This window comes from Antennarius striatus, chromosome 6 (genome assembly GCF_040054535.1).
Source record: "Antennarius striatus isolate MH-2024 chromosome 6, ASM4005453v1, whole genome shotgun sequence".
In the NCBI taxonomy this organism is placed as follows: Eukaryota; Metazoa; Chordata; class Actinopteri; order Lophiiformes; family Antennariidae; genus Antennarius; species Antennarius striatus.
Window position 1 is genome coordinate 20,654,896 of NC_090781.1, and position 24,091 is coordinate 20,678,986.

General features: G+C 41.6%; 1 protein-coding gene across 2 annotated transcripts; it reads right to left on the bottom strand.

Annotated features, from left to right (window-relative positions):
- Positions 1-276: 276 nt before the first annotated feature.
- On the bottom strand, positions 277-19,429 carry vaspb (vasodilator stimulated phosphoprotein b). Of its 2 annotated transcripts, XM_068317906.1 has the most exons (14): positions 18,755-19,429; positions 7,837-8,008; positions 6,525-6,705; positions 5,765-5,831; positions 4,324-4,451; positions 3,889-4,148; positions 3,582-3,700; positions 3,315-3,366; positions 3,177-3,204; positions 3,024-3,063; positions 2,772-2,828; positions 2,117-2,186; positions 1,704-1,761; positions 277-1,618 (listed from the first exon to the last, which is right to left on the bottom strand). In XM_068317906.1, exons 1-14 carry the CDS (start codon positions 18,757-18,759, stop codon positions 1,584-1,586), a joined length of 1,272 nt encoding a protein of 423 aa, XP_068174007.1. In that variant the 5' UTR covers positions 18,760-19,429; the 3' UTR covers positions 277-1,583. The 2 variants fall into 2 exon arrangements, with proteins under 2 accessions (XP_068174007.1, XP_068174008.1); XM_068317907.1 differs by lacking the exon at positions 2,772-2,828 and having other exon boundaries at positions 18,755-19,423.
- Positions 19,430-24,091: the final 4,662 nt, after the last annotated feature.

The following is a 24,091-nucleotide window of genomic DNA, read 5'->3' on the forward strand; positions in this document are numbered from 1 at the left end:
GAAAAAAAAGAAGAAAAAAAAAGCAAATGGCATCACTTTAGTAATTGGTTTGTTTATAGAAACAGTTTTGCGATACTGTCCTGAAGTGATGACCAGAAACCATTCATGTCTGTGGCTGGTGAAAACGGGAGGACTATTATCTCTGTGGTCCACAGTCACAGCAGTTTAACCCTACCATAATGAACCTACTGTACTCAGTTTGGACTTCAGTGTTGAAGTTTGAGCAATGAATCACTAGTTTATAAAATTTGATGACAAAAAGACTCAAGACAGCAATGCATTTCAAGAAGCAGCTGTATTTGACTATAAAGGCATTCCTAATCCAGTGTCTCTAAGCTGTTTTCTTAATATTTCAGTGTATAAAGCCTAAACTAGGAGAAAAAGAAACAGTAAACCCAAAATAACATTTTATAAGAACACAATGGAAAAAAAGGAAAAAAAAAACCCATTCACCCATCATTTCAATTAAAATAGAAACACCTTTTTCATTATTTTTTTGACATTTCCCTCAAAACAAATATATATTTTTCTCATATATATATATATTTATATATTTATTCTCAAGGCAGTTGGTCACGGCCAAATTATTTGACCTCATCATGGCCATATTCATGTTTCAAAGTTATAAAACATAGCTAGAATGAAAGAAAAATAACTACTTAAAGCACAGTGTAGTACCACTGCACTGGCCAACAAAATATCTCATTTTGAGTGAGAGGGAATAGTCTGTCAAGGCAGTGTGGCACACAGACACACATCCTCTGGAACAAGTGCAATGCAAAGAAAATTAATTTCTCACACATCATAAAACTACAACACACTCCCCCTTTCACAGAACTCCGGTTGTCCATCAGATTCCCTTTGCTCATCTCCTCTTCCTCCAGCTTCACTATCTGGCAGTGAAGGCTTGTGTTGGGCCGTTTTCATTCACAGCCATTGCTGGGTGCCGAAGGTCAATTTAAGTGAGAGATGCTGCAGCAGTCAGCACACCTGGGTTTCTGATCTGTCATCCATCATTCTAGTTTTACCAACTCCAATGACCATTGAGAGAAAACCCTACTGGCAGATGTTTACCTGAGCCAAAGGGGCTTGAATAACTGTTTGCCACCCGTGAAGCACAAAAACCGATCCCAGCATGCCAGCATCTTGGTATTACAGTAAAAACATGATTAATAGTTGTCCCTGAATACTGAAGAATACTCTATCAGTAAATGGAGCATCTGATAGCAGAGGGGGGAAGACACAAGTGGCAGGTTTTCTGTAGTAAGGAGGGTTATGAGTGCACATGATGCCATATTGAAAAAGCAACTGTGGATGTACTTATGTGCTCTGAATTGGTTCAGATGGACAGAACACGTGGAAGACAAAAGGGAGTGGGATGAATGAACAAAGGAGAGATGGGATAGATGAGATGGAGCCATGGCATAGATGACATGTGCTTGTGTAAAAGAGAAAGAGGAAATGTGTAGGAGATACAAAAACAGAAATCCCTGGGCTACATAGGAGGGCACAGTGGAAGTGGCACAGGGCTTTAACCACCTCCATTTATCACATCCCTCGGTTTCACCTAACACTCAGCAGAACTATGTGCTTCTCTTTTGCAGCTCCTGAATAAAAGCTGTGAAGATGTGAGGAGAAGAAAAAGTATGAAGTAACCAAATAATGTATACTGAAACTAAATTTTAAGTACAAAGTAATCTCACCTCCAATAATTTCTTCCTTGACTTTTTGCAGTTCTTTTCTCACTTCTTCCAGAATCTCCTGCAGAATAAGTGATGTATAATCAGTCATAGTTGTGCATTAGTAGTATATAATTTAATAAATTCTCTTGATGAGAACATGTCTTTTATTAACTTCTTATATTTTACGGCGTCACTGATTGCGGAGAAAGGAAGTTGATTGTTGAGCTTTATTCCCAGGTTGTAAGGAGACTAAACAATCAACCAACACAAGGCATCGGAATGTTCTAACCTTGGAGTGAGATTAAATAATCAACCCTCTTTGTCACGTATGGCACTGAATATTGAGGCTAGAAGCAGCAGCTGACAAAGCCAGCATTTTATGCCAGTTAAGATGTCAGGCTAAGATTTATCCCTTTTGGCCAAGAAAAAATTACCTGTTTCATTTTCTCTAAATCTGCTTCGTCTGCTCCACTTGCATCGTTACTATTGGCAGCGGGCTTCGCCCTACGAGAAATGCAAATACAGATGAAAGTTTTAGGTTTGTGTTTTACTGAAAAGCCAGACATCATGGGACTGCAACAACAAGCCAACTGTCAATGGAACACATCACCGCAGCACCAGAGCAACGAAGGAATAGAGAAGAGGAAGGTGCAGAAATGCCCCCGCACCGAACTGCAATGACTTATGACACAGTTTGCACACATTTAGATGCTGGTTAAGAAGTGTCCACCTCGTCACCACTGCAGAATCCAGATAAAACAACCCACCAAAAAAAAAAAAAAGGGGTCAGAATATAGTTTTACCACAGGAGAATGAAGTCACCTCAACTCTCAGAAGTGACATAAATATAAGCATTATTTAGTTAGACCTCCGTCTCATTACACAGCTTTCAGACATCTCCCACACAAGTGGTACAACCACAGATCCCTTGGGTGCATGTCATTTTTTTGATGCATCAGATGTTGCCATCAACAGTATAATATGCTAACCCGGTACGTAGGTTTGCAGCAATGCAGTGCTAACCTGAAGAGAAAAGAAAAGCAAAGAGGGGGGGAGCAAGGGCATGAGCGAACGGAACAGCATGTATACCTTGAACCTTGGAACAAAGAGGAAGTAGAGTCCATGTTCTTGGCGATGGAGTTATTCCTGTTAGTGAGACACACACACCCTACTCTTAAAATGGAAATGGAAGACATTCACACACACTTACATAGCCACATTCACACTGATAGTGACTGCAGCTGGAGTTCAAACATCAGACACCAGCCACCTGGATGGTTGGGGAGGGGGGGTGTACATTTACTGATGTTAGAAGCGTTACATAACTGAATCTTGGATTACCTGGCCATAGATGATTTCTCCCAAGGTCTTCTTATAGTGTCTGTGAAGAAGAATGTCAAAATTTGTGAGCTGTTCACTTTAGAGAATTGTGTAAGATAGAAATAAGAATAAATGTAGGAGGTAAAGTAGACATTAAAAGTTTTCATTTCTTACCACTTTGACCTTGAGGCTCTGAATCATCCTTTAGAGAAAAGACAGTGACCTTCGGTTAAGAGTGATTCATTCTCATCCACTGTCTATTTTATCTGACCACATCTAAAGATAAATGTGTCCTATTTTGCATAGCCTTACATTGTCTTGTGTCTTCACAGGCGGTTTCTCGGCAGTGTTTGCAGCTTTCCTCCTGATGCAAAGACAAATTGCTTTAAGTTTTTACCTGTGTTATTTAAATAAACTCAGTCTTTCACACATGAGAGGGTACACACTGTGTTTTCCATCTGACAATTAACTGAAGGAGAAAGCACATAAATGAGTGTAAACAGCAGTTTGCAAACCAGTTCATTTACTCTATTGTGGGTACAGTATATTCAATTCAATTTCAATGTTGATTTTACCCACCTTCGTGCCAAGATGGCACTCATTTCACCCATGAGATCACCTCCCCCTCCACCAATAGAAGAGTTGCTACTGCGGCTGGCATCGCCTCTGCCTGATGCACCTGCAGGGGCTGAGTCATCCTGTTGAGGGCAGCAAATAGCAAAGGGAACAGACAGAAGAAGATACGATGACTTAAGACTGATGGATGCAGGTATCCTAGTTTCATAATCAAGAAGAAAAAATTTCTTACATTTTCATTTCTATACTTCATTTTGCAATGACTGTAAAAATCTACTAGTTTAAAACACTTATTTTGTTAAATACTCACTTTGGATACTTTGCGAAGTTTTGCTCCAGCTAGGGCAGCTGCAAGTCCCTCGAGGCCACCTCCACCTCCTCCTCCTCCGGACTGGGATGGGGCTGGTGGAGGTCCTCCGGATGAAGCTGGTCCTGGTGGAGGCGGTGGAGGTGGGGGAGGAGCTGAGGATCCAGGAGGCGGTGGTGGAGCAGGCGGAGCAGGTGGAGCTGGCGGAGCAGGTGGAGCAGGCGGAGCCGGTGGAGCCGGCGGGGCCGGTGGAGCTGGCGGAACTGGAAGAATAGAGGCAGGAGAGTGGACATCCACAAAAGATGTTAAAATTTGAGTTATTCACATCTGCACAAAAATTTCAGACTTGTAATTGTACCAGGGTCACATGATAAGATGCTAGCAGGAATTCTGGGTGATGCAAAAGATTGCCCTGGACGAGACCAGGTGTTTTCTGACCTGCAGAGGCTTGTCTTTCTCTCTCCAGTCTTTCTTTTTCCTGTCGCTCCCTCTCTTGTCTTTCTCTCTCCTGTCGCTCCCGTTCCTGTCGCTCCCGTTCCTGCTGCTCCAACCTCTGCTGCTCCATCCTGCGTACAATTATATCTGTCAGCCACAACCACACCTAAACATGTTCAAAAATCCAATTAGAAGGTCAATAGGAAACAAAAATGACCCCAAAAAAATTATTATATTTCATTAAATGGTATGATTAGGCAACCCACCAAGGGGCATGATGGGTAATGCCAACTCTAATCTATGTCCCGTTAATGAGCATGCGTCCTGCCAATTATTTCTGCAACATCCATTCTTTTTCTGCACCTCTGTCTCATTATATTGTCTGGCACTGATGTAAAAACACCAGGATTTTTATACAATTCTGTGACTTCAGTAAAACGATGAGGTGGATTTAATAGCTCCTGATTAGCCAGCTACTGTAAAGTCCACAGCTGGACGTGCTGGCCTAATTCAAGCTGCATCGGTTTGTTACCGCTCCCTCCCTACTCCCAACACATCTGCTGCTCATAACAGCTTTATGTAGAACAACACATACACACACACACATACACGGTTGAGTCTAAACAAATTCATGCACAAAGTGTGAAACACTGATTCAGACTACCAAGGAAGGAGGGAGGAGATGATGGCGATGGTACATATCTTATTCCCAGGATTATTCCTAACACCCATCAAAGCTATTAGTTATGATTTTTGTGAATCCATGCTCATTTGACCTAATAGTATTATTGTAAATCATAGCTAAAAACACCTGCTGGATCTCAAAGGTTTTAAGGCTCCCTATAAGTCAGAGCACATTAGCAGCCAATGGGATCGTTGGCAGTTTGACTGACAGTCCCACTTGCAAATGAGAAAACCTTTCCAACTGATCCACATATTTAGTTTTGGTCTAAATGAGATTAAAAGGTTAATGCCTGGTCTGTAAACGGTGTCACCACATCCAGTTCTCTCTGTCGAAACAGACAGATTTCATATAGGTGGGGTTAACATGAGAGGTGTCCGCCTTTCTGTGTAGTTAATCTTTAACCTACAGTGGCTGACGGAGGGTTTAGCTCTTGGCTAATGCCAACAAATCCTCTACATGCGCATATGTGCACGCTCATGCCAATGGGGCGATGGAGGGCCAAGGCGGTTTGAATTGATTGTTATGCAACTAAACCCTCAGGACAGTTAGAAATGAAATCCTTACATGAACCTCAAAGAACAGCCAGCTTGTTCCAAGGATGGAACAACTTGCTTGCAAAAACCCCCCCAATATCTATGGTTCGCAGTGCTGCCTGTAACCCCAAATTTTTGTTGAATCACGGGACTTTCGAATGGGTCATAAGACCACATGGCAAATACTGTAAAAGTGGGTTTCAATTCAAGGGATATCTGCAAGTACCTCCGTTGTTGTTCAAGCTCTTCTGGAGAAGGTCCATTTGACACTGGGCGGGGGAGGGTTGCATAGCCTGCAGAAGCACAACACAGAAAATAAAATACATGTAGTCTCAGCCTTTGTAGTTAATGATTGTTATTGGTTTCCTGTTACAGTACATCGTTTTTATTTTGTTCACAGTACAGTTTGTTTTTTTCCAAGCAGCTGGTTTCAGATTTGGGGAACATTGTGAGGTCGACACATGGGTAATGTTAGATTATCAGGCCGGAATTTAAAAAAAGGAAGATGTCCATAGCGAAAACGGAAATGAGTAGAAATGAGGTAATGCTCAAGCCGCTCTTTTCTACCAACTCGTTCCTCATGGGAGTTTCATTATACCATCTGATGGTTTCTGCAACTGCATCTAAACATTAAGTCTAACGGACTGACTGACCTTCAAATCTTAAGATAACATGTCGTTTCTCTTCTCCTAGTTGAGCAGCTCTTGACAGAAAATTGTTTTTTACAATCATAGAACATGTCTGTAGCCACACCGCCTCGAAACAACACAGCTGATGGTCTCAAACATATAAGGTGGCAAGAAATTCAACTAATTAGGCACTGGTGCCGTCATGTAGTTTTGACAGAGAGCTACCAGCACTGGGGAGGACCACAGTCAGTGGTCAAATGTATACAGTATACAAAGATAGCTATTTTCCATTGAGGATCGATCAGAAGAGGAAAATACTGATGGGTGGAACAGGGAATCTGGTGAGAATTCTCTTACCTGCATCTGCCATGGAGTTGAGGACTTCCAGAGCATGAGCCATGCCATTGGCAAAAAGAGCAGCATCCTCCTTGCTGCCAAAGTTGAGGCCCCAAACTTGCCGGGCGTCCCGCCACTGGTGGAAATTGGGCGTGGCCTGGTTGTACTTGAGACCTCTTGAGATCGGACAGTTTATAACCACCTGGGGCAAGGGTGAGGACATGTGATCATCACAAGGACTGTTGTTTTTAGTAGAGGTGATGAGAAAGAGTAGTACTTTAGTAGATTTTGCCCATCTGCTCTTACAAATCCGAAATTTAAATGATCAAAGGAAAATAAAAGGACAAGAAAAAAGTAAGAAAATCAGAAAAACCGACAAGCCTGAGTGAGGCGTAAAATTACACAGCCTGTTTTGTGTTTGTTGAATTATCCTGATTTACAGTCCACCCAGCAGGTGGCGTGAAGCCTCTGAAACGGGGCAAAAAATAGAGTGTAAATGTGCTGACACACCAACTCCCTATTTGTTTAACAGCCTTTGGATTCCACAGACCCTGTCAGGGTGAACATTACAGCATGGGACATGGACAGAAAGCATAAGCAAGTTCAGACGCCAGTGCAAACCAGTGGCGGTCCTAAACAATCCTGTTAAGAGGCGAGAATCAGAGGTCGACTGAGAGCGTGGTGAGTGACATATCAGAAAGCTGAATAAAAAGGGGTCTTTTATATCATCCAGAACAGGAATGCAAACAGTCTGAGCCAGCAAAAAGCATTAAGGACACAGTTTAGTCATGAAATCAGGGTGGTATGCATGAAAACAGCAAAACATTATTCCAAATACAGAAGAAAGGAAGCAGAGGAAATAAGACTAAGAAAACACATCCACGCTACATTAAGTCCTCCAGCAAACTCCTACAACAAGATGCACCTCTTCATCTGACAAAAATGTACAAGTAGGCTCCTTAGAGGGTATCAGGCTTCTCCCTGAACAGGAAGTAGCTAACTATCTCACAGGAAACATCACCCGCTTTAAGAACCGTCTGTAGGGAACATTTAGAAGTCCAGAATGTTTAAAGCTTGTCTTTAACTCTTTTGCACACCGTCATCTAGATTTGTTGAGTGTGTGTTATCAGACAGACAATAAGAATATATGGACATACACACAAACACAATTCATCTAACACCTGCTTATTCATACACCTTCAGATACTGGGAGGGCAGAGGCGCTCACTCAAACATAGATGATACAGCTAAAATTACACACCATCGCTCCACGGAAACACAACCACACATGCACACAACTGACAAATAAGAAACCCTGAGTCGGTGGACATACCTGTTGGTCTGACTGCATCTTGCGTCCGACTATCCTGAAGGCATTGTTGCTGGGGTTGTGATAGATCTGGACTCTGCTGAAGGTCTGGGGTCCGGTGCCTGCCGGCAGCCACTTCTTGTTGCCATCATCGTAGATCATCACAGTGGCCCGAGCCTGGCAAATACTCGACTCACTGGAAGAGAGAGAAAAGAAAAATGTTTTAAGTTAAAACAATATAAAACAGTTAAAACAATATAAGAATAATCTCATGTTTATTGAAGTTTAGGGAGATCATCTGAGAGATCAGAGATAATGTCTTATTCAAACCTCAATGTACATGATAAACCTCCTTGTAAAGTGTGCACAGGGAGTGAATATAAAGCCACAAAAATTCAACCGGAGGTTCTTGTAAGGAATGCAAATTCCAATGATAAAATGCATGATCTTATCTTTGCAGCTATGATAACACTGTTTTTTCTGGTAATGGGGTGAAGATACTTGGCAATTAATACATCTTCAGAGCTAAATGTGGAAGCTGCAGACAAAGACTCACATTTTATGACCCCAAGGGCGCCACAAAAATGTGCCTGAAAGTATGAGCTGATATGAAATCTTTCGGCCACTAACTTAAACAATACGAACAAAGACTAAATAATAAAACATCCATTTTGTTTAACCACTTTGACTTTACCAGAAAAGCGTAGCTTTAGATGTGTTCACATGCAAAGGGCCAATAGAGTAAAGACAAAATTTAGTAAAAGCAAAATGACACGATATACTTAAAAGTGAAGTGCTGATCCAAGAGGAGAAAAAGATTTGTTTGATGCCAAACAAGATCTGAGGTGAGACAACAATGGAGGCTGACAAAAACAGGAAGTTGCATCGGGCCCTGATGAACGGACGAGGCTCTGAAATCTTCCACCTGCACTGCATCGACTTCCACAATCATTGTGAAGAAAACACACCATTTAGACCGGTGACAAGTATAGCCCCAACTAGATTCCTGAGTTCATGCAGGAACACATGAAAAATAATTTCCTCTATGGGGGATTACAGTAATAAAAGTTAACTTCTTCTTCATCGTTGCGCTACAACGTTACGCACTCGTGTCTGGGCAGCAGTTTTGGAGATTGTTTGCATCACAAACGCTGTGATCTGAAGGTGAACAAATGATTCATCAATTTGTGCTTTTAAACCACAACAAAGCGCAGCCCCTACACGGGGCAGAGCGGGACAACGTAGTTGAACAAAGAACTGAGTGTAAATTCAAAATCTTACTATTCCTCCCCCTTTCTCGCCTCGTTTGCCCCCTCCTATGTTCTCCCCATAGTGCCCTAATCCATCCCTTCCACCTCTCCCTCCATCTGTCACACCCGCGGTGCAATCTGCTGCTTCCCGTGACACAGCACCAAACGCCACAGCCCACTTCCTGCTGCCGGCCCCTCCTATTAACCCACAGTCACGGCGTGGACAATATTCACACTCACAATCAAGCAGGTCCTACATTTCCTTTCCAAGTAGATAAGAATGAAGTTAATCAAGCTAGCTAGAAATTGTGCCGTCATACTTAGGGGAGTCATGAGCAAACAATTGCAGACTCTCATCTTTTTCGCAACCAGGAAGTGATTTTCTAGGCCTAGAAATATCACTTAAAAGATTAACTGTAACCAATGTAACACATGGGAGGGATTTATACTTTAATGACACTTAAAGTAGCTATGGATTTTCTTTCAATCACACAAAAGTGTACAATTTAAAAATATCCTCCTGTGCCTGTGTTGTTCAGGAAATTATTTCAGTCCAGCACTTTTCTTGTCATCTTTATTTTTTAAGTTAGTTTTGTGTGTCTGTATTTATATCATTACTTTTAACATTATATGACAAATATTTTCAGGCAGCCCCCCGAATGATGACAAAGGATCTGATCTTAGACAATGTGTGGACAGATTAGAAGGAGGATAGGAGGATTCCTAACTTCTAAACAAAATATGCAAATTAGAAGAAGCCAGAGGGAAATCAACATTATAACGTTTTTTTTAAAATTACAATAATTTGAGACTATTAAGTCCCAAAGTTATTCTCCAGATAAAATAAAATGGCAAATGATGAAAATACTTCCTTAGATCATGTGGCATTCTATACTTAATGTTTTATAAACCCAGAGTAGTTGCAGCATGAACATCCTCCAGAAACTGGAGAGAGGACCGTCACCTCACAGGACGGCATCCCAAGGACTGGATCGGATTGGTCACTTCACGAAGGCTGGGTGGGTAATGCAGCCCCCTTTGATGGTGTACATGCAGGGTGGGGGGGGGCAGAGACAGAGGTCTGGGAAACAGATGCATATTTAATAGCAGAGAAAGTGAGGGTCTCAGGAGTGAGGCCGAGAGTGAGCAGCTGCATTATTGATAAAACTCTGGACACTGACACTCTAAGTGTGTGTGTGTATGTGTGTGTGACATGTGCGCGTGCACACACGCACACAACACACACACACTCAACACCTGTCAGCCAGCCATCACGTGCGTCCATGCGATGACACCCAGGTCTGCCGGGTATAACAGGCTGCAGGAGAGTCACGCTGGGGTTCGACTGGTTTGTGTTTGACTTGTGGAAAAAAAATGACAGGCGCTGGAATAAACAATCTATTCCTGTCCTTCCTCATGATGACGACCAGTGGTCTTCAAGCGAGGGCTCTGACGCTGGCTACGGAGTTCAGCTAACGGGTTGAATTAAGAACCAATAGGTCACCGGCCGTTGCTCCAGGGATGGGTTTGAGTCACTGCTCTTTAAAATACCTTCATCAAAGGACTTATTCAATACAACAAAAAGATTTCAGCACAAGAAGACTTGAAATTTGCTCACACACACACACACACACACACACACACACACACACACACACAAACACCTTCAGTACCAAATCAGGTGTCCTCACTTGACTTCTTTTTTTTTTAGCTAGAGTAAGTTCCTCATCCCTCTGTGGATACTGTGACAGCGAGGGGTTAACAGGAAACTGCAGTGCACGGCCGGGGCACACGCTCTCTTGAAAATGTCTGTATAAGGCTATGTTCGCAGAGCTTTTCTCCAAATGTGCTGGCAAGAACAGTCAGGCCCAGTGGCTTTATCTTCCAGCCTCCTCCTCCTGTTTACCTGACTCTCCTTCCACGCTCCTTCATCGCTCTTCCTACTTCCACCTCATCTTTCTCATCGCATCAAATGATTTTATGGAGTGCAGGATTTGCCAGGAGATATCTCTCGGCGGACATTTGTGCAGATATACATATTACATAACACTACTGTTCTAGTTTATATATGGTACAAAAAGGAGGCGACTTCAGGACAGTGAAACACTTTTTTTTTCATAACTACAGCCTCCTCACATTCATATATGATGTACATGTTTTCTGTTTGTTGGAGTGTGATTTGATGTGACTCACGCAAAACAACCAACAAGCTCGTAAATTCAAATAATAACATCCCCTCATTGTAATGTCTCTCTGCACTAGTTCCATGATTGTTTCACACAAGTTGCAGCAAAACAAACTGTGCTTCGTTACGAACGACACACGACTGTATTCTTTTTCTCACACCAAAACCAGAGCGGAAATGAAAATAAGTCCCTTAGTAACTTGTGAGAGTTAAACCACTTCCACCTTCACCTTTATCGCAAGAGAAGATATATCACAGATGATAGTCAGGCAATGATTTCGTGAAAAAAACTGCCTCTGTCTAAGTGCCTCAAAATACTTTGCAGGATAAATTGATGCATTATACATTACACATTTCTTCCGTTATAATTTACGGCTGCATATGAATGCTCCTGTATCACATGGAGTAACATACCATGATGAAATGTGGACTGTGTAATTTTCAACTGTTGGAGCACAAGAGCCCTCTTCTGTAAGAGTGACTTTTTCAAAGCTTCTGAATTCTCCTTGTGAAATTGGAGCTTTGGGTAACATATTTTCGTACCTAATATCATTTAATTATGAAAAACTTGAACATTTTCAAAGCGAAGCCCAAATGGATAAGTTTTTCAAAAATTCTTGTTAATATTAGAATGCCTCATAGTGCACACAGAACAAAGGTTGTAACATCCATGGAGATGAAGAACAATCTGCACCGAGGCCTGACGGTTCACCATCCTCAATAGCAAGCCTCTCTTTTCTCATGTTCGGTGGCTATCAAACGTAGATAAGCTTTCAAACAACAAAGTGCAGTTCCTGTTGAATCACGACAGCCTACCCGCCCTGTAAATGTTAATATGTAACCCGACGCCCAGACTTGTGCAGAAACTTCCTCTGTTGTGGCTGATATTCTTCAAACAGGATGGAATCTAAACGTATAATATTAGATTTATTTTCTTGGATGATGTCATGTATGAAAGAAACAGAATTATAAACATGTTTTATAAGGCTGAGTAGATAATAAAATAATACTCTAGTTGGGGCTATACTTGGACTTCTTTGCCTTTTTCCTCTGCTCAGTGAACTCCCTCTTCCTTCATGCCTTCTTCTCACACAGGTCCTAGCTTGCTGCTAGTTCAAACACACATTTGCTGCAGGCTAGTGCTTTCCTCCTCCGTGAGTCAGACATACAGGAATAAGTATCCCGTCTATCTCAGCCATTTTCCTGTGTATCTTGTCTGAATGAAGTCTTGGGGTGAAATTCCATGACTAAGGGAAGGCCTCAGTATTTTTTAAGCATGACTCATCCTTTGCCCGGCATCGCTTTTCCTCATCGTGGAAAAGTCGGGTCGCCAGGAGCTTTTGTTCTGTAGCATGACCACTTCAAGGATGGAGGGCTTTTTTGGAAATTTCTTCCTGCTTTGGAGGCGACGTAGGTAGGGTACATTTGTGTCCATGTCAGGGCTGGGGGAGGATGGAGGGGGTCATACGACTGGCACACTCATACCCATATTTGGAACCATCTCACCTCTGTCCCCACTAAGCTCAATTCCTTTTACAGGTTGGAGCACATCCTCCCCGACTCGGGCCAATAAGGAGGCAGGCAGCGGAACAATTCACTGAGGTGGAGCTCTCTCCAGCTTTCTTAACTGCTCTAACTTGTACACACTTTCCTTTGTGCCAGAGAAGGAAATGTCTTCAAAACTACGACTCCAAGTTGAATTGAACGTGAATTAATTTCCTGTTTTTCTTTCTCGTTGATGCTTGAATGTATAGATCTTAAACCATTCAAACACAGATGTCAACAACTTGAGGTCAGTTGCCCTGTATGGATGCCGGTTTGTTGTACAGACAAAACAGTAAATTTGCAGATCCATGGACGGGCCGCTGCTCATTTTAAGGGCGAAAAAACTTTGTGGAATCAGATCTATGCATGGACTTGCATACACACTAATATCTGTAACAACATTTTGGCCACACTGGATGCATTTCCGATTCTAACCCTTCCCTTCAGAAACCAAAACCAACAGATATGTATTTCTGTGTATTTTCTTAAACTGGCTGGAATTTCAAAGGACAAAGGCGCTATGATTCTGGAGAAAGTTTAGGGTGATGTGGGCAGCCACACTCGCAAATGTGATGTGAGCAAAATGGTTGACGTTCAACTATACCTCTTGAAAATAAGCAAATTGCAGAAATCAATTATAACATACACACCTTTAGAGGCCCTACAACGCACTTGTAGGGAAATTTCATTGAATGCTGATAAATCATCCGTTCATCCCAAACCCATTTCATCCAGTACAGTTTTTATGTTTCAGCAACCGCCATCATCCCAGATTAATGAAGTTATGGACTGAGGAACTTAAATATAGGAATGCATCAGAGGGCTGACAGCAGACAGTAGTTCTTATACTATCTGGCATCCATTACGCTCCATTAAGCAATGGACCCATGCTGAACCCAACGAATCCCTGCATCTATTAGCAATGCTGATCATACAATACACCATTACAGCTTCTCAGCCCACAAGCAGCTTTGGTTTTAGCGTGCTGTCGGTCCCAGACCCTCCATCAGCTGGACTGATGCACTCCATAGGTCCACTGAGTTTGTAGATGTTTCTTAAAGTGATTTTAAATCACCAATTTAGCAGCCAAATCTCTGATTTATTTGGTAATCTACCTGGTGTCGCGTCCTCACCAACGCTACAGAAGAATAGTGAGGAGGTTTTCATGTTCAAGCTCACATTTCAAGATTAAGAAAGCTACATAAGTTGTTATAAGTCGTCTATCAGACAAAACAACTGCTGCAGCAGGCTTTAACAACTGCCGCAACCAGCCTCTGGCACAGCTGCTGCCACGACAGAAGATGACCTTCTCATAACAGACAAGAACTAAACAATAAATCATTCCTCCCCCCAGAAAAACCTCTCATCTCAGTCCTACGCAAGGTGAAAAACACCCACTTCTGAAACTTATAGGTTTGTCTGGTCAGTTTCCAAGGAGATATTTATTCAATAAATATATTATATCTTTATCAGCTGCAACCCCAAAATTAGGACTCCAAATTCATTTTAAGACTGTGCAAACTGACAATATATACAAAGAGACTCAGGAATTCAATTTACAGAACAAACCTGTAAATCTTCACATTTGAGGAAGTTGGAATGTTTGTCATTTCGGCTGATAAATGAGTTAATATTTACAACTTATCAAAATTTAGACAGTCATGACAAGACTGTGTAAATACTCATTGCAAGCAATGAGGGGTTTTTTTTTAAACACAATCCTCGTTCCTCATCAACAACAGCAACTTAACATAAAGAGTCGGGACAAAAGGTTACGTTTAAAAAAGGGTTTGGTGAATAAATAGCACCATACATAAAGAGCGTAACGGCCTACAGGCACGATTAACAAATGAAACCATCGGCCATCCCAGAAGAAACTGGATCACCGACTAAACAATAGCAAGTTTTGTATGTTGAGCAACTCCTGCAGCAAAAGTGTTGAATCCAAGAGGCAGGCCGGCATAATGAACCCGTTTGAGTACGAAGAGGGGGAGGACCAAAGGGGGAGAATAGTTTCAGGGAGGGGGGTTTGCGGTGTTTAGATTATGTGGAAGACAAATATCAAACGGCGAGAGCATTTTAATAATTAATGAGACCGTGGCATGATGAAGCACACGGGCTTTGTGAACATTCGGTCACACCAATTGTACAGCGACGCACCGAGCAGTCGTTAGAGGAGGTGATAAACAATCAACTCTTTATGATGCATGAAATTAAACCATTATTCTTAATCCATTACACATCGGAATTCCCACAAGCACACCCGTTACCTCAAATGGTTAGAGCTGCAGGGGCACAGTGGGCTTCTTATGCTCACATTAAAATGTGCAATAAAATGTGCAATCGCTTCATGCATGCAGGACATCTACTGCATATTCAGGTAGTTAAAAACACTGAAGGACAATTACAAAATGGGAAGTTTGTCCATGTGCTACCAACAATGGAATTTTACGTAGAATTATCCATAAATTATCAGCATCAGTTTCATGAACTACTCACAACCACGCCGAAAGGAAAGTCAGGTGAAGTTTCTTAGGGCACAAAATATTTCTGCAGCCTCACAAAAAAACATCACTGGAGCGTTCCAATATGAGCTGAGGAACATGGGGAAATATCCAAAAAGAAATGCTAATGGACTCCATACAGCTAGAGTACGATCCAAATCTACACCAGGCCCAACATCAGGGTTCATTATGCCTTTTAAGATCAAATCTTCACTGTGGCCTCTGAGCCATAGCTCAAAGCTAAGTGTTATCATGCATCCTGTCTGATGTAGGTGTATGAGTGTCACCTGTTGAACTCGGAATCTGTGCACACCTTGGTTTGCATGCAGAGAGAGTTCAGCTGAAGTTAAATGAAAAGTGTCTCTGTCAGATAGAAAGTGACATTTACATTTTTTGAGCAGGTGTATGGAGAAGTGGTAACTTCTTATAGATCGCATCTAGCAGCAGATTACAGTTCCTTTGTGTAGGGTTTGTGTTAATGCTTTAGCTTAGAGAATGGAGTGAAGCTTCCTATTAGAAGCTTCATGAAGTCATAGCCTGAAATAATGAATATGCAAAGAAATCAAAGAACAAGTGCAGACATGACAAATCAGTGTCCAGACACACCAGACACACAAGTGAACGTTACACAACACCGGGGCCAACATCAGGTAGCTATACTGACTTGTCCTTAAATGGTAATACTTAACAGTAATGCTAAAGGCCTTAAACAGCTTCTGTCTCCGTCTTCTGATAGATAGAGCTACTTTCCTTCCTTTTGGAAAATTCAGAGAAAAAAAAAATCAAGACATAAAGGAGACAGCAGACAGGCCATTCCCAAGCTTTTAAGGCTGATCAATAATACAGTCTTGTTAAGAGTGTCAAGAGAAAAGCAGAGCAGTCCAGTTTAGCATCGCTTCTAGATATGTGGAGCTTCGACACAGAGCTCAGGGAACTTGTCTGATTGCAAACGGTGTGTGTTAATCAGATGAGTTACACTTGTTGGTGTGTATGGCTCACGTTGCATGCGTCACCTTAAGGCTGAGGCAGCCACACTGCTGGCATCAGACAAACTTAGCCTTTTTAGTCACAGAGAAGCCGTCAGTGAATCATGTTGGGAGACAGGAATCACCTCTGATAACAACAGCGAATCATTTATGCAGATGGATGCACTTCCTGTGCCAACGGAACACAAGGATAAATGCTGATCCAGTGCTCTAAAACACAGCCGTCATTGACCGTGACAATAATGTAGAAGGAAAATGGAGAGGGAAGTTCAAAATATAAAAATAAATACGAAGATGCATCCCTTTCCATTGAAGAGCATCTAGTTAGGATGTGAACGGAGGAATGCCAGGAGGGGTAAGGTGAACCATTCTCTCAAACTGGGTCAAACGGTTGAACTTTTGACCAACCGACAGCACTTCTGTGTCAACATTCACATTCCACAGAGACAAACGAACATGAGTGGAACTGCATTCCAGTATCTACCTATTATCCAAGGTGACATGATGTGAACCGGCCACAATGGATGGCCAGCAAGAGCAGGAAAAAACAGCCAAGACAGACGTCACCCATCAACCGACTGGAGACACTAAGTGAAATCAATTACATTCCACTTCTGTCTAAGGAGAGGATTCCTCTGCTGCAGCTCAAACTGAGATTTTACCATTCTTAACACGTTCAGATTTCTCTTGAGACATTTTTCCTCATCTAAATTGAAGGTCTAAGACCGGCGATTCTGGGAAACGTAAATTAAAATGAGTCCCGCAGACTGAACCCTCTTACCAAAATACAAACAGTGCATTAAATGCAGCACATTATGCTTTTACACCGCCGCTATTGCTTTCAATGGCTGCTCTGGTGTTACGGACTGACGTGAGATGGACTTGCAGCATTTGATCAATGAGATATGGCAAGTAGGATCATTTAATGTCTCTTCCAACGTAAAACAGTTAAGATTCCCATTCCACTTCTTCCACATTTCTGCAGAATGGTGGGCCGAAATTGGCTCTGATATGTAAACGGGTCTACAGTGTGTTGCTGGTGCAGTCCAGTTGCATCAGATTGCAGGTGAGAAATACATCTAAAAAGCAGGTCACTTATCTTGTTATGTGGCATGTAATCATTTTATTGTGCATATATTACAGTAAAGAGTATGCGCATGTGTCTATGAAATGTGTACCTACAAATTAGTATCAAGCTACAGGTATGCATAAAAGTGTATCCAACTGTAGCACAAAAGTAATTTATCTCATTCATTTATTTTGGCCGTTCACTTTGCCAGCAATGCAAAAAGAACATCTGCCGATAGTTGCGATCGGATCAATCAATGGACCAATTTCTAGGTCACATTCAGTGAATTGCTGTGACCGTGCAGGAGTTCAGGCAGCTGAAGTGACGTCTGCAAAGAAAGTTGCTGTGCAGAAATATGCGAAAAACAAACACAAACGCGGGACCAACCCATGTGGTGAGCTGAGCTCTTTTGTCACAGACAGAACAGTGTAAAACGTTTGCGATAAAGAACCAGCCGCAAAGATCATTTGGGTGCACCACCGGTGTAGAATTAAACTCACATCTGAACCTTCTACATTACAACAACCAGAAGGCTTCTCTTGCTTAAATGTGAAGACGTGAGAACGACAGCCATCGACTTCAAACTATGTAATTGCCAATTGCACAGGCTGTGACAGGATGTGGAATTTGTGGACATGAGCTTCTTTTTTTTCTACACAGCAATTTTGTTGCTAGTTGCAAACCTCTGTGGACCTGGAGGGAGAGAACTAGTAGAAGAGGGATGGTAGTAAATGTTGGCTGTGGAATGCAGGCCATGATGCAAATGGCAAATGATTTTAAAGGACAGCGAGCGGGGTGGCAGCTGAAGGAGCCAGTATGAGGAACAATGAGACATGCTGAAGTGCCTTTGAGCAAGACACAGGAGTCCCTTTCATGTCCTCTACAAAGCTACAAAGGCTAACTGATTTAAGGCCTTCATGAATATGCACGTTTTTACTCAACTAGCAAAAAAAAGAAGAAGACACAGCATGCAGATACAAATCTATGTTTAGTCATCTGACCTGCTCAGCAACCCCAACTTGTGAATACTTTGTTCTAAAGCTGCCATACTTGAACGGCCCGGATCGATCTTGCTGTAAGACTTGAAATCAATCCATGTATTTTAAGAAGTCGTTAACAAACCAAAACTCACTCTCTAGTGACATGTGTGTCCGCGATAGTCGAACACAACTTCACCACACGACACAAAACAAACTCCAAGACGCTTCAGCTCTTTGAGTGGGAAACGCGATTTCAATTGCTATGGTAGTTAAACAACCAGTAATTGAAAAGAAGAAGCTTTATAGGACTGAACAGGGGCCGTTAGTGAAAATCGTGGATGGAACAAACCAACTACAACAAAACACAAAAAACATAGCCTGGAAACACAATGAAGGTGAAGGGATTTGAGCCGCTTTACCCACCTCATTGTTCGGCCAGAGTGCGGATCCTCTTCCCGTCGGCAGGTTCGGCTGATTTCAGCACTTCAAAGTCCCGCTTAAGAAGTCAAAACTAATGAAGTAAGAAAAAAACAAACAAACAAGAAAATCGGCGGAAAAAAAACGCACATCTACACCCGCAAACGGGGTAGGCAGTAGCGGTATAAAGAGAGCACACCTCGACGATTTCCTGGTTCGTGCGGAGCGGGAGGGAGGGGAGAGGAGATACAGTAGCGGAGCGGGCTTGTCAACTCCGGTTACTATCCCACATCGGTTTCTATGGGCAGAAGGAGCGGAACCGAGGAGCGACGGTTCTACACCGAAAGCATAACTTCTATTTTCTCACTTTGAGCCGGTTTGCTGCCCTGTTTGGTGGAGATTTAGGCCGTACGTCGGCTCCTCTCACTCGGTCGGTCGGTCTGTGTAAATTCATTGGAGTGTGGCCCAACCCGCGAGCTTCAAAGTAGGATACAATCCCCATGATGCATTCAGGTGCATTACGTAAAAAGCGGGCGAGAGTGCTTCTTCTTCCCCTTGTATTTTAGGTGTTCTGCATATGTGTGGAATCTGACCAATAAATAATATCGATTGGTATGTTGTTAAATAGAAATTTCTACTGGGTAACAAGCCATAGCTACTCAGATCACATTTTTCATTTTTTTTCCATATTTTGTATATTCAGTAATAATCATTATGGAAGTGGTTAGGTGAAATTGGTGAAATGATATGTGTACATGATCTGTGTGATGCAATACGGATGGCTAAATGATGCAATATTCACTTTATTCTTATAATATCCTCAAAGATTTCAACTTTGGCAAGAAGATTTCATGGAGCTGTGATGCAGAAGACTATCTGCATATTAATTTTTTTGGGTGTCACATGTTCAAAGAAAAGAAGGACTGGGTTACTGTAGCTTTGTGTTGCTCGCCTTGCCTTTGTGTGGACACACAGACCAGTAGGATACAACTTTGTACCATGGAAGTGATGTGAATAAATTTAAGTGCAATTCAAATAAAGCAAGAGAAACATTTGGCTTAGTGTGAACACATCATAAAAGTTATATCATGTATATGTAAATAATAATAAAAAATAAACCAAAATTAAGTTAAAATAAAGTACTGTATACTTATAAATATAGAATTCAAAAATAAACGTAAGTATTCCCAATTAAAAATGTTAAGTTTGGTATCAATATTTAATCTTTTTTAATCCATGGCAGATGTGCCTTTGTGAATTGGTTAAATGTTAGTAGCAAATTTAATTACATCCCGCTTCAAAGCGATAATGTATTGTAATTGTCAATGGTAGCGCGTTCATCCATTAGTCCGTTTGTCCGTCTGTTAGTCCACCAAATATCTTCGCAACCGTTGCAGATAGAAAGATGAAACGATTATTATTACTCGGGAGGCAGAGGGGATGAAAATGAGATGATGACCTTCACCTTGAGAAAACTAGGTCAAGGTCCAATTTTAACTTTTGTACACTCAGGATTGGATAAGATAGAAAGATGAGGGAGAAGGCTAGTGTGAGACCATTGATCAAAGCTAGTGCTTTGATACATGAAAGTAGATCAGAGCACTAGTTTTGATCTTTGATCTATGCAAGTAGGTCAGGGTAAAATTTTGAATTCAGGGGTGTTGCGGGATGTTGCAGTCTCTGACTGCATTGGTTCTTGTTTTTAACTAATGTTGTCAGTAGAGTAAAATTTACATTTGATATCTAAATTAATCCACTGCCAAATATGTAAAAACTTGAATGTGAGATTTGGAGGGGAAAAGACTCTGATCATGATTAGATTACACCATTTAATTAAAAAAAAACAACATTTTACCTCTTTTCGTAGTCATTGTACGAGTGCAATTTAAAGATGCCTTAAAATATGGTAGGACTTGTGACTTATTGTACCGTATAAGTAAAATGGAGCAATGCTTGCTAACCACAGTCTCAAACAGGGACGTATTAAATCTTTTCAGGAAATGGCCCTGACCAATGAACCAATTCGAGACTTGGAAATGAGTTAACTATGATGCATACTGTATATGGATATAATATTTTTTAAGAATTTCATGCATGCCTTTAATAAGATTAAATACAATTTTATGTGAAACTCGTAATTTTTTCATTCACATTTTAGGGCTAGACGTTTTAGACATTTTAAACTAGGTAAGGCGCCCAGAGTTTATAAATATAAACTCTGGGCGTTTTCGTGGCTTTTTAATTTCCGATTGTACCTTAACGCAGCACCTAATCTCAGCCAAGGGGCCAAGAAGACAGACTCCACTTTTCCCTACTGGCTGTCTGGGTAACTTCACGTTACAGTCAGTTGCTGTGTTGCACTGATCATTCCTTAAAAAAAGAACTCCATGAGTAACATAATATAATCACTGGCTTGATTTAAAAGACATATAAAATGTCAAGGAGTAACAGCACTTAACCACAGTAATGTTGGAATGACTTACAAAAAATGCTAAAGTAATGTTTTCTAATTCTATAAAAATTAAGAGAGAAAAGAGTCTGAAATGACCCAACAATGAGATAGAAAACACGCCAAGGATCTATTTTTCCTAATGGGGACAGAAATGGAAGAGGGGATGAGACAGGAATGCACTATGTCTGCATACTATGTGTAAACATCCAGTGAGCTAATATGCCTTTTGTCTCACCACACACACACGCACACACACACACACACACACACACACACACACACACACACACACACACACACACACACACACACACACACACACACACACACACACACACACACACAAAGATATTTAAGATCGCTGTTCCAAGCGAACATTAATCTTTTATTTTCCTTAGCCATATGTCTCCAGCTATACTCTGCTGACTACTTAAGGTCAAAATATCAAATAGACTCCTTTTTCCATTGCTGAATGTGCACTTCTATCATCATTAACACCAGATCCAATGAGGTCAAAACATATGTGGAGGTGTTAATTTGTGTTGACTCAGTCTCAAAAAGCTGGTCCAGTTCCCAGAAAGTAGCCCACCAAGAATTAAGGACAGCCTTGCAGTAATTTTAGGTTTCTCCTGCACTCCTCCTCTTTACCACAGCTTTATTTCCACAGCGTGACATCAGACTATCAAAATTGTCTGCAGCTGGTCATCAAACATAAAACCTGAAAGAATGAAGCAAGGAGGCCACCATGACACTTGGAGCAAAGGAGCAACAATATAGGTGCTCAGAGGTTCTGTAAAGCATTTTGAATAAATGGGAGATATGCATGAACGTATGATGGAGAAACTAAAAAAACTGGAAACGAAAAAGATTGAAAAGCTGCTGAAGAAACAAGGGGCGTTACGATCTGGACAAAGTGGATGTGGTCTCCCAGACGGAATTTCACCTCTATGTATCTCTCTATTCCTGTGAGTTGGTAGGGAGGCTATTATGTAAACATACAGCAGAGAGTCCAGGATTTGTTGAAGCATCAAGTCCAGAGGCAGCGTCTGAAAGCCTCAGCATCCACTGCTGGTTGAATAGCCGCTCAGTGGAGAGCATTATACAACTAAACTTCAAAGTGTCTGGATTCAGAGGCTGGCAGCATTTCGCCAGACAGAGATTAATATTATTACTATTATTATTATTGGTCATAACCCATTAAGAGCCTTTTACATAAGAAAAATAAGATGATGTAGCGGGAACTCTAACAGAGCAAACCTGTACTCTTGTAAATTAACTTTTGAAAGAGTAATGTGACTTAAGGAGGATAAAGTTGTATTGGACTGGATAAAGTATGCTGAAGGATTGAAATGAAATTGTTCAAGAAGAGGCGTGGACTAGAGAATGAAAAAATTATTAAATATAACTGAACATTGTAGGGGCTGTCGGGATATATACACTGACAAATTTATCTACCATCCGTCAGCTACCGTCTCTAGAGAAGGATAAGAAATGATATTGAATCTTTTATCTGAATTCATACTTGTTTTACTTTAAACATCTAACCATTGTGCAATCTCATTGAGATGTAAGATTGTTTGAGACTGAATATCAAAATCTGTCATCTGTAATTTGCATATCAGATCGGATACGTCATCACATTTAAATGACTGAGAAATTATGTACATTACTTTATAATCCACTAGATGGCAACACAACTCTAGCGTATTAGAGACCAACGGAACGTGGAGAAACTCACACCAAGCTCCAGAATTTAATTCCGTTGCATGCTATAGAGTTATTAATTATTGAATTAATTAGTTCAATTAATCAATTAATCTGTGTTTAATCAGTAATTTTTATCAAAGAATATTAACTGCGAGGTATCAAAAGCACTGACCCGTATCAGACACCACGGATCCACAATAATAAATAAATAAAGCGGAAGTCTTGAAGACGTCTCCTGAGCGCCATCCGAAAGGGGAACTTTGTAACCCACGTGAGGACGCCTGCATCACCACTACCTGCCAAAGCCAACCCTACATCAGACCAATCATAATCATCATTATGTTTAAATTGGAAAAAACATAAATTTGTGTTTCAAAACTGCTCCGCTGTGTGAGTTTGTGAACAGCGCGCATCGACACGCGTCAGCGCGTCACAGCGGATCCTCTTGTTTTGGCTGTCGCTGACTGAGTCCGGAGAGTTCCTGTCATTCACACTTCAAGAGAGATGAGTGGAGGTAGTGTTTGTGTGTTCTCATGGAGCTGATAACCTCTTACTCCTCCTCTTCTCTCTTCACCTGGCCCGGCGGGGCCGTGACACTCGGAACGCGGCTGTGCTTGAAAACAAAATGCGGGGGTGACTCCGGTTACCGGCCCCCGATCGATGCGCAGCGCGGTGTCGCGTTGCTCGGATGCTCGAGTATCGATGCATGGCCGATCGCTATCATAATCACACTTCCCCCTTCTTATCACTTACCTACTGAATAAAACATCTGCCTTCCTGCACACGGATCGCTCAACCCTCCTACCCCAAAAAAAAATCTGGAGGGAAACAGAACTGTCTTTGAGATGAGTGAGGTGACAGAGGAGAGGCGCACCCCCCCCCCCGTCCCAAAGCAAGATCCGTTGAGTGGTTTCTATCCGAGGCTTTTATTTTTGGCAGCTCTTCGTCCCAGGACGCTGCAGCCATTGTTTTGAAGTGTGATTTAATTCAGTATGACCCAGTTTCTGGCTAGAGTTGAACATCAGAACCTGCTGTTACGGGAATTTGGTTATTCGGTTATTTCACCGATGTATTAGGCTTTTATTTTGTCTGACTCCTCATTTTCTGCATTTCCATGGCAACAGTTTGACGCTGTTGGCTTCTGAAGAACTGAGTTTGTTTCCGACACATCTTAATCTAAACGG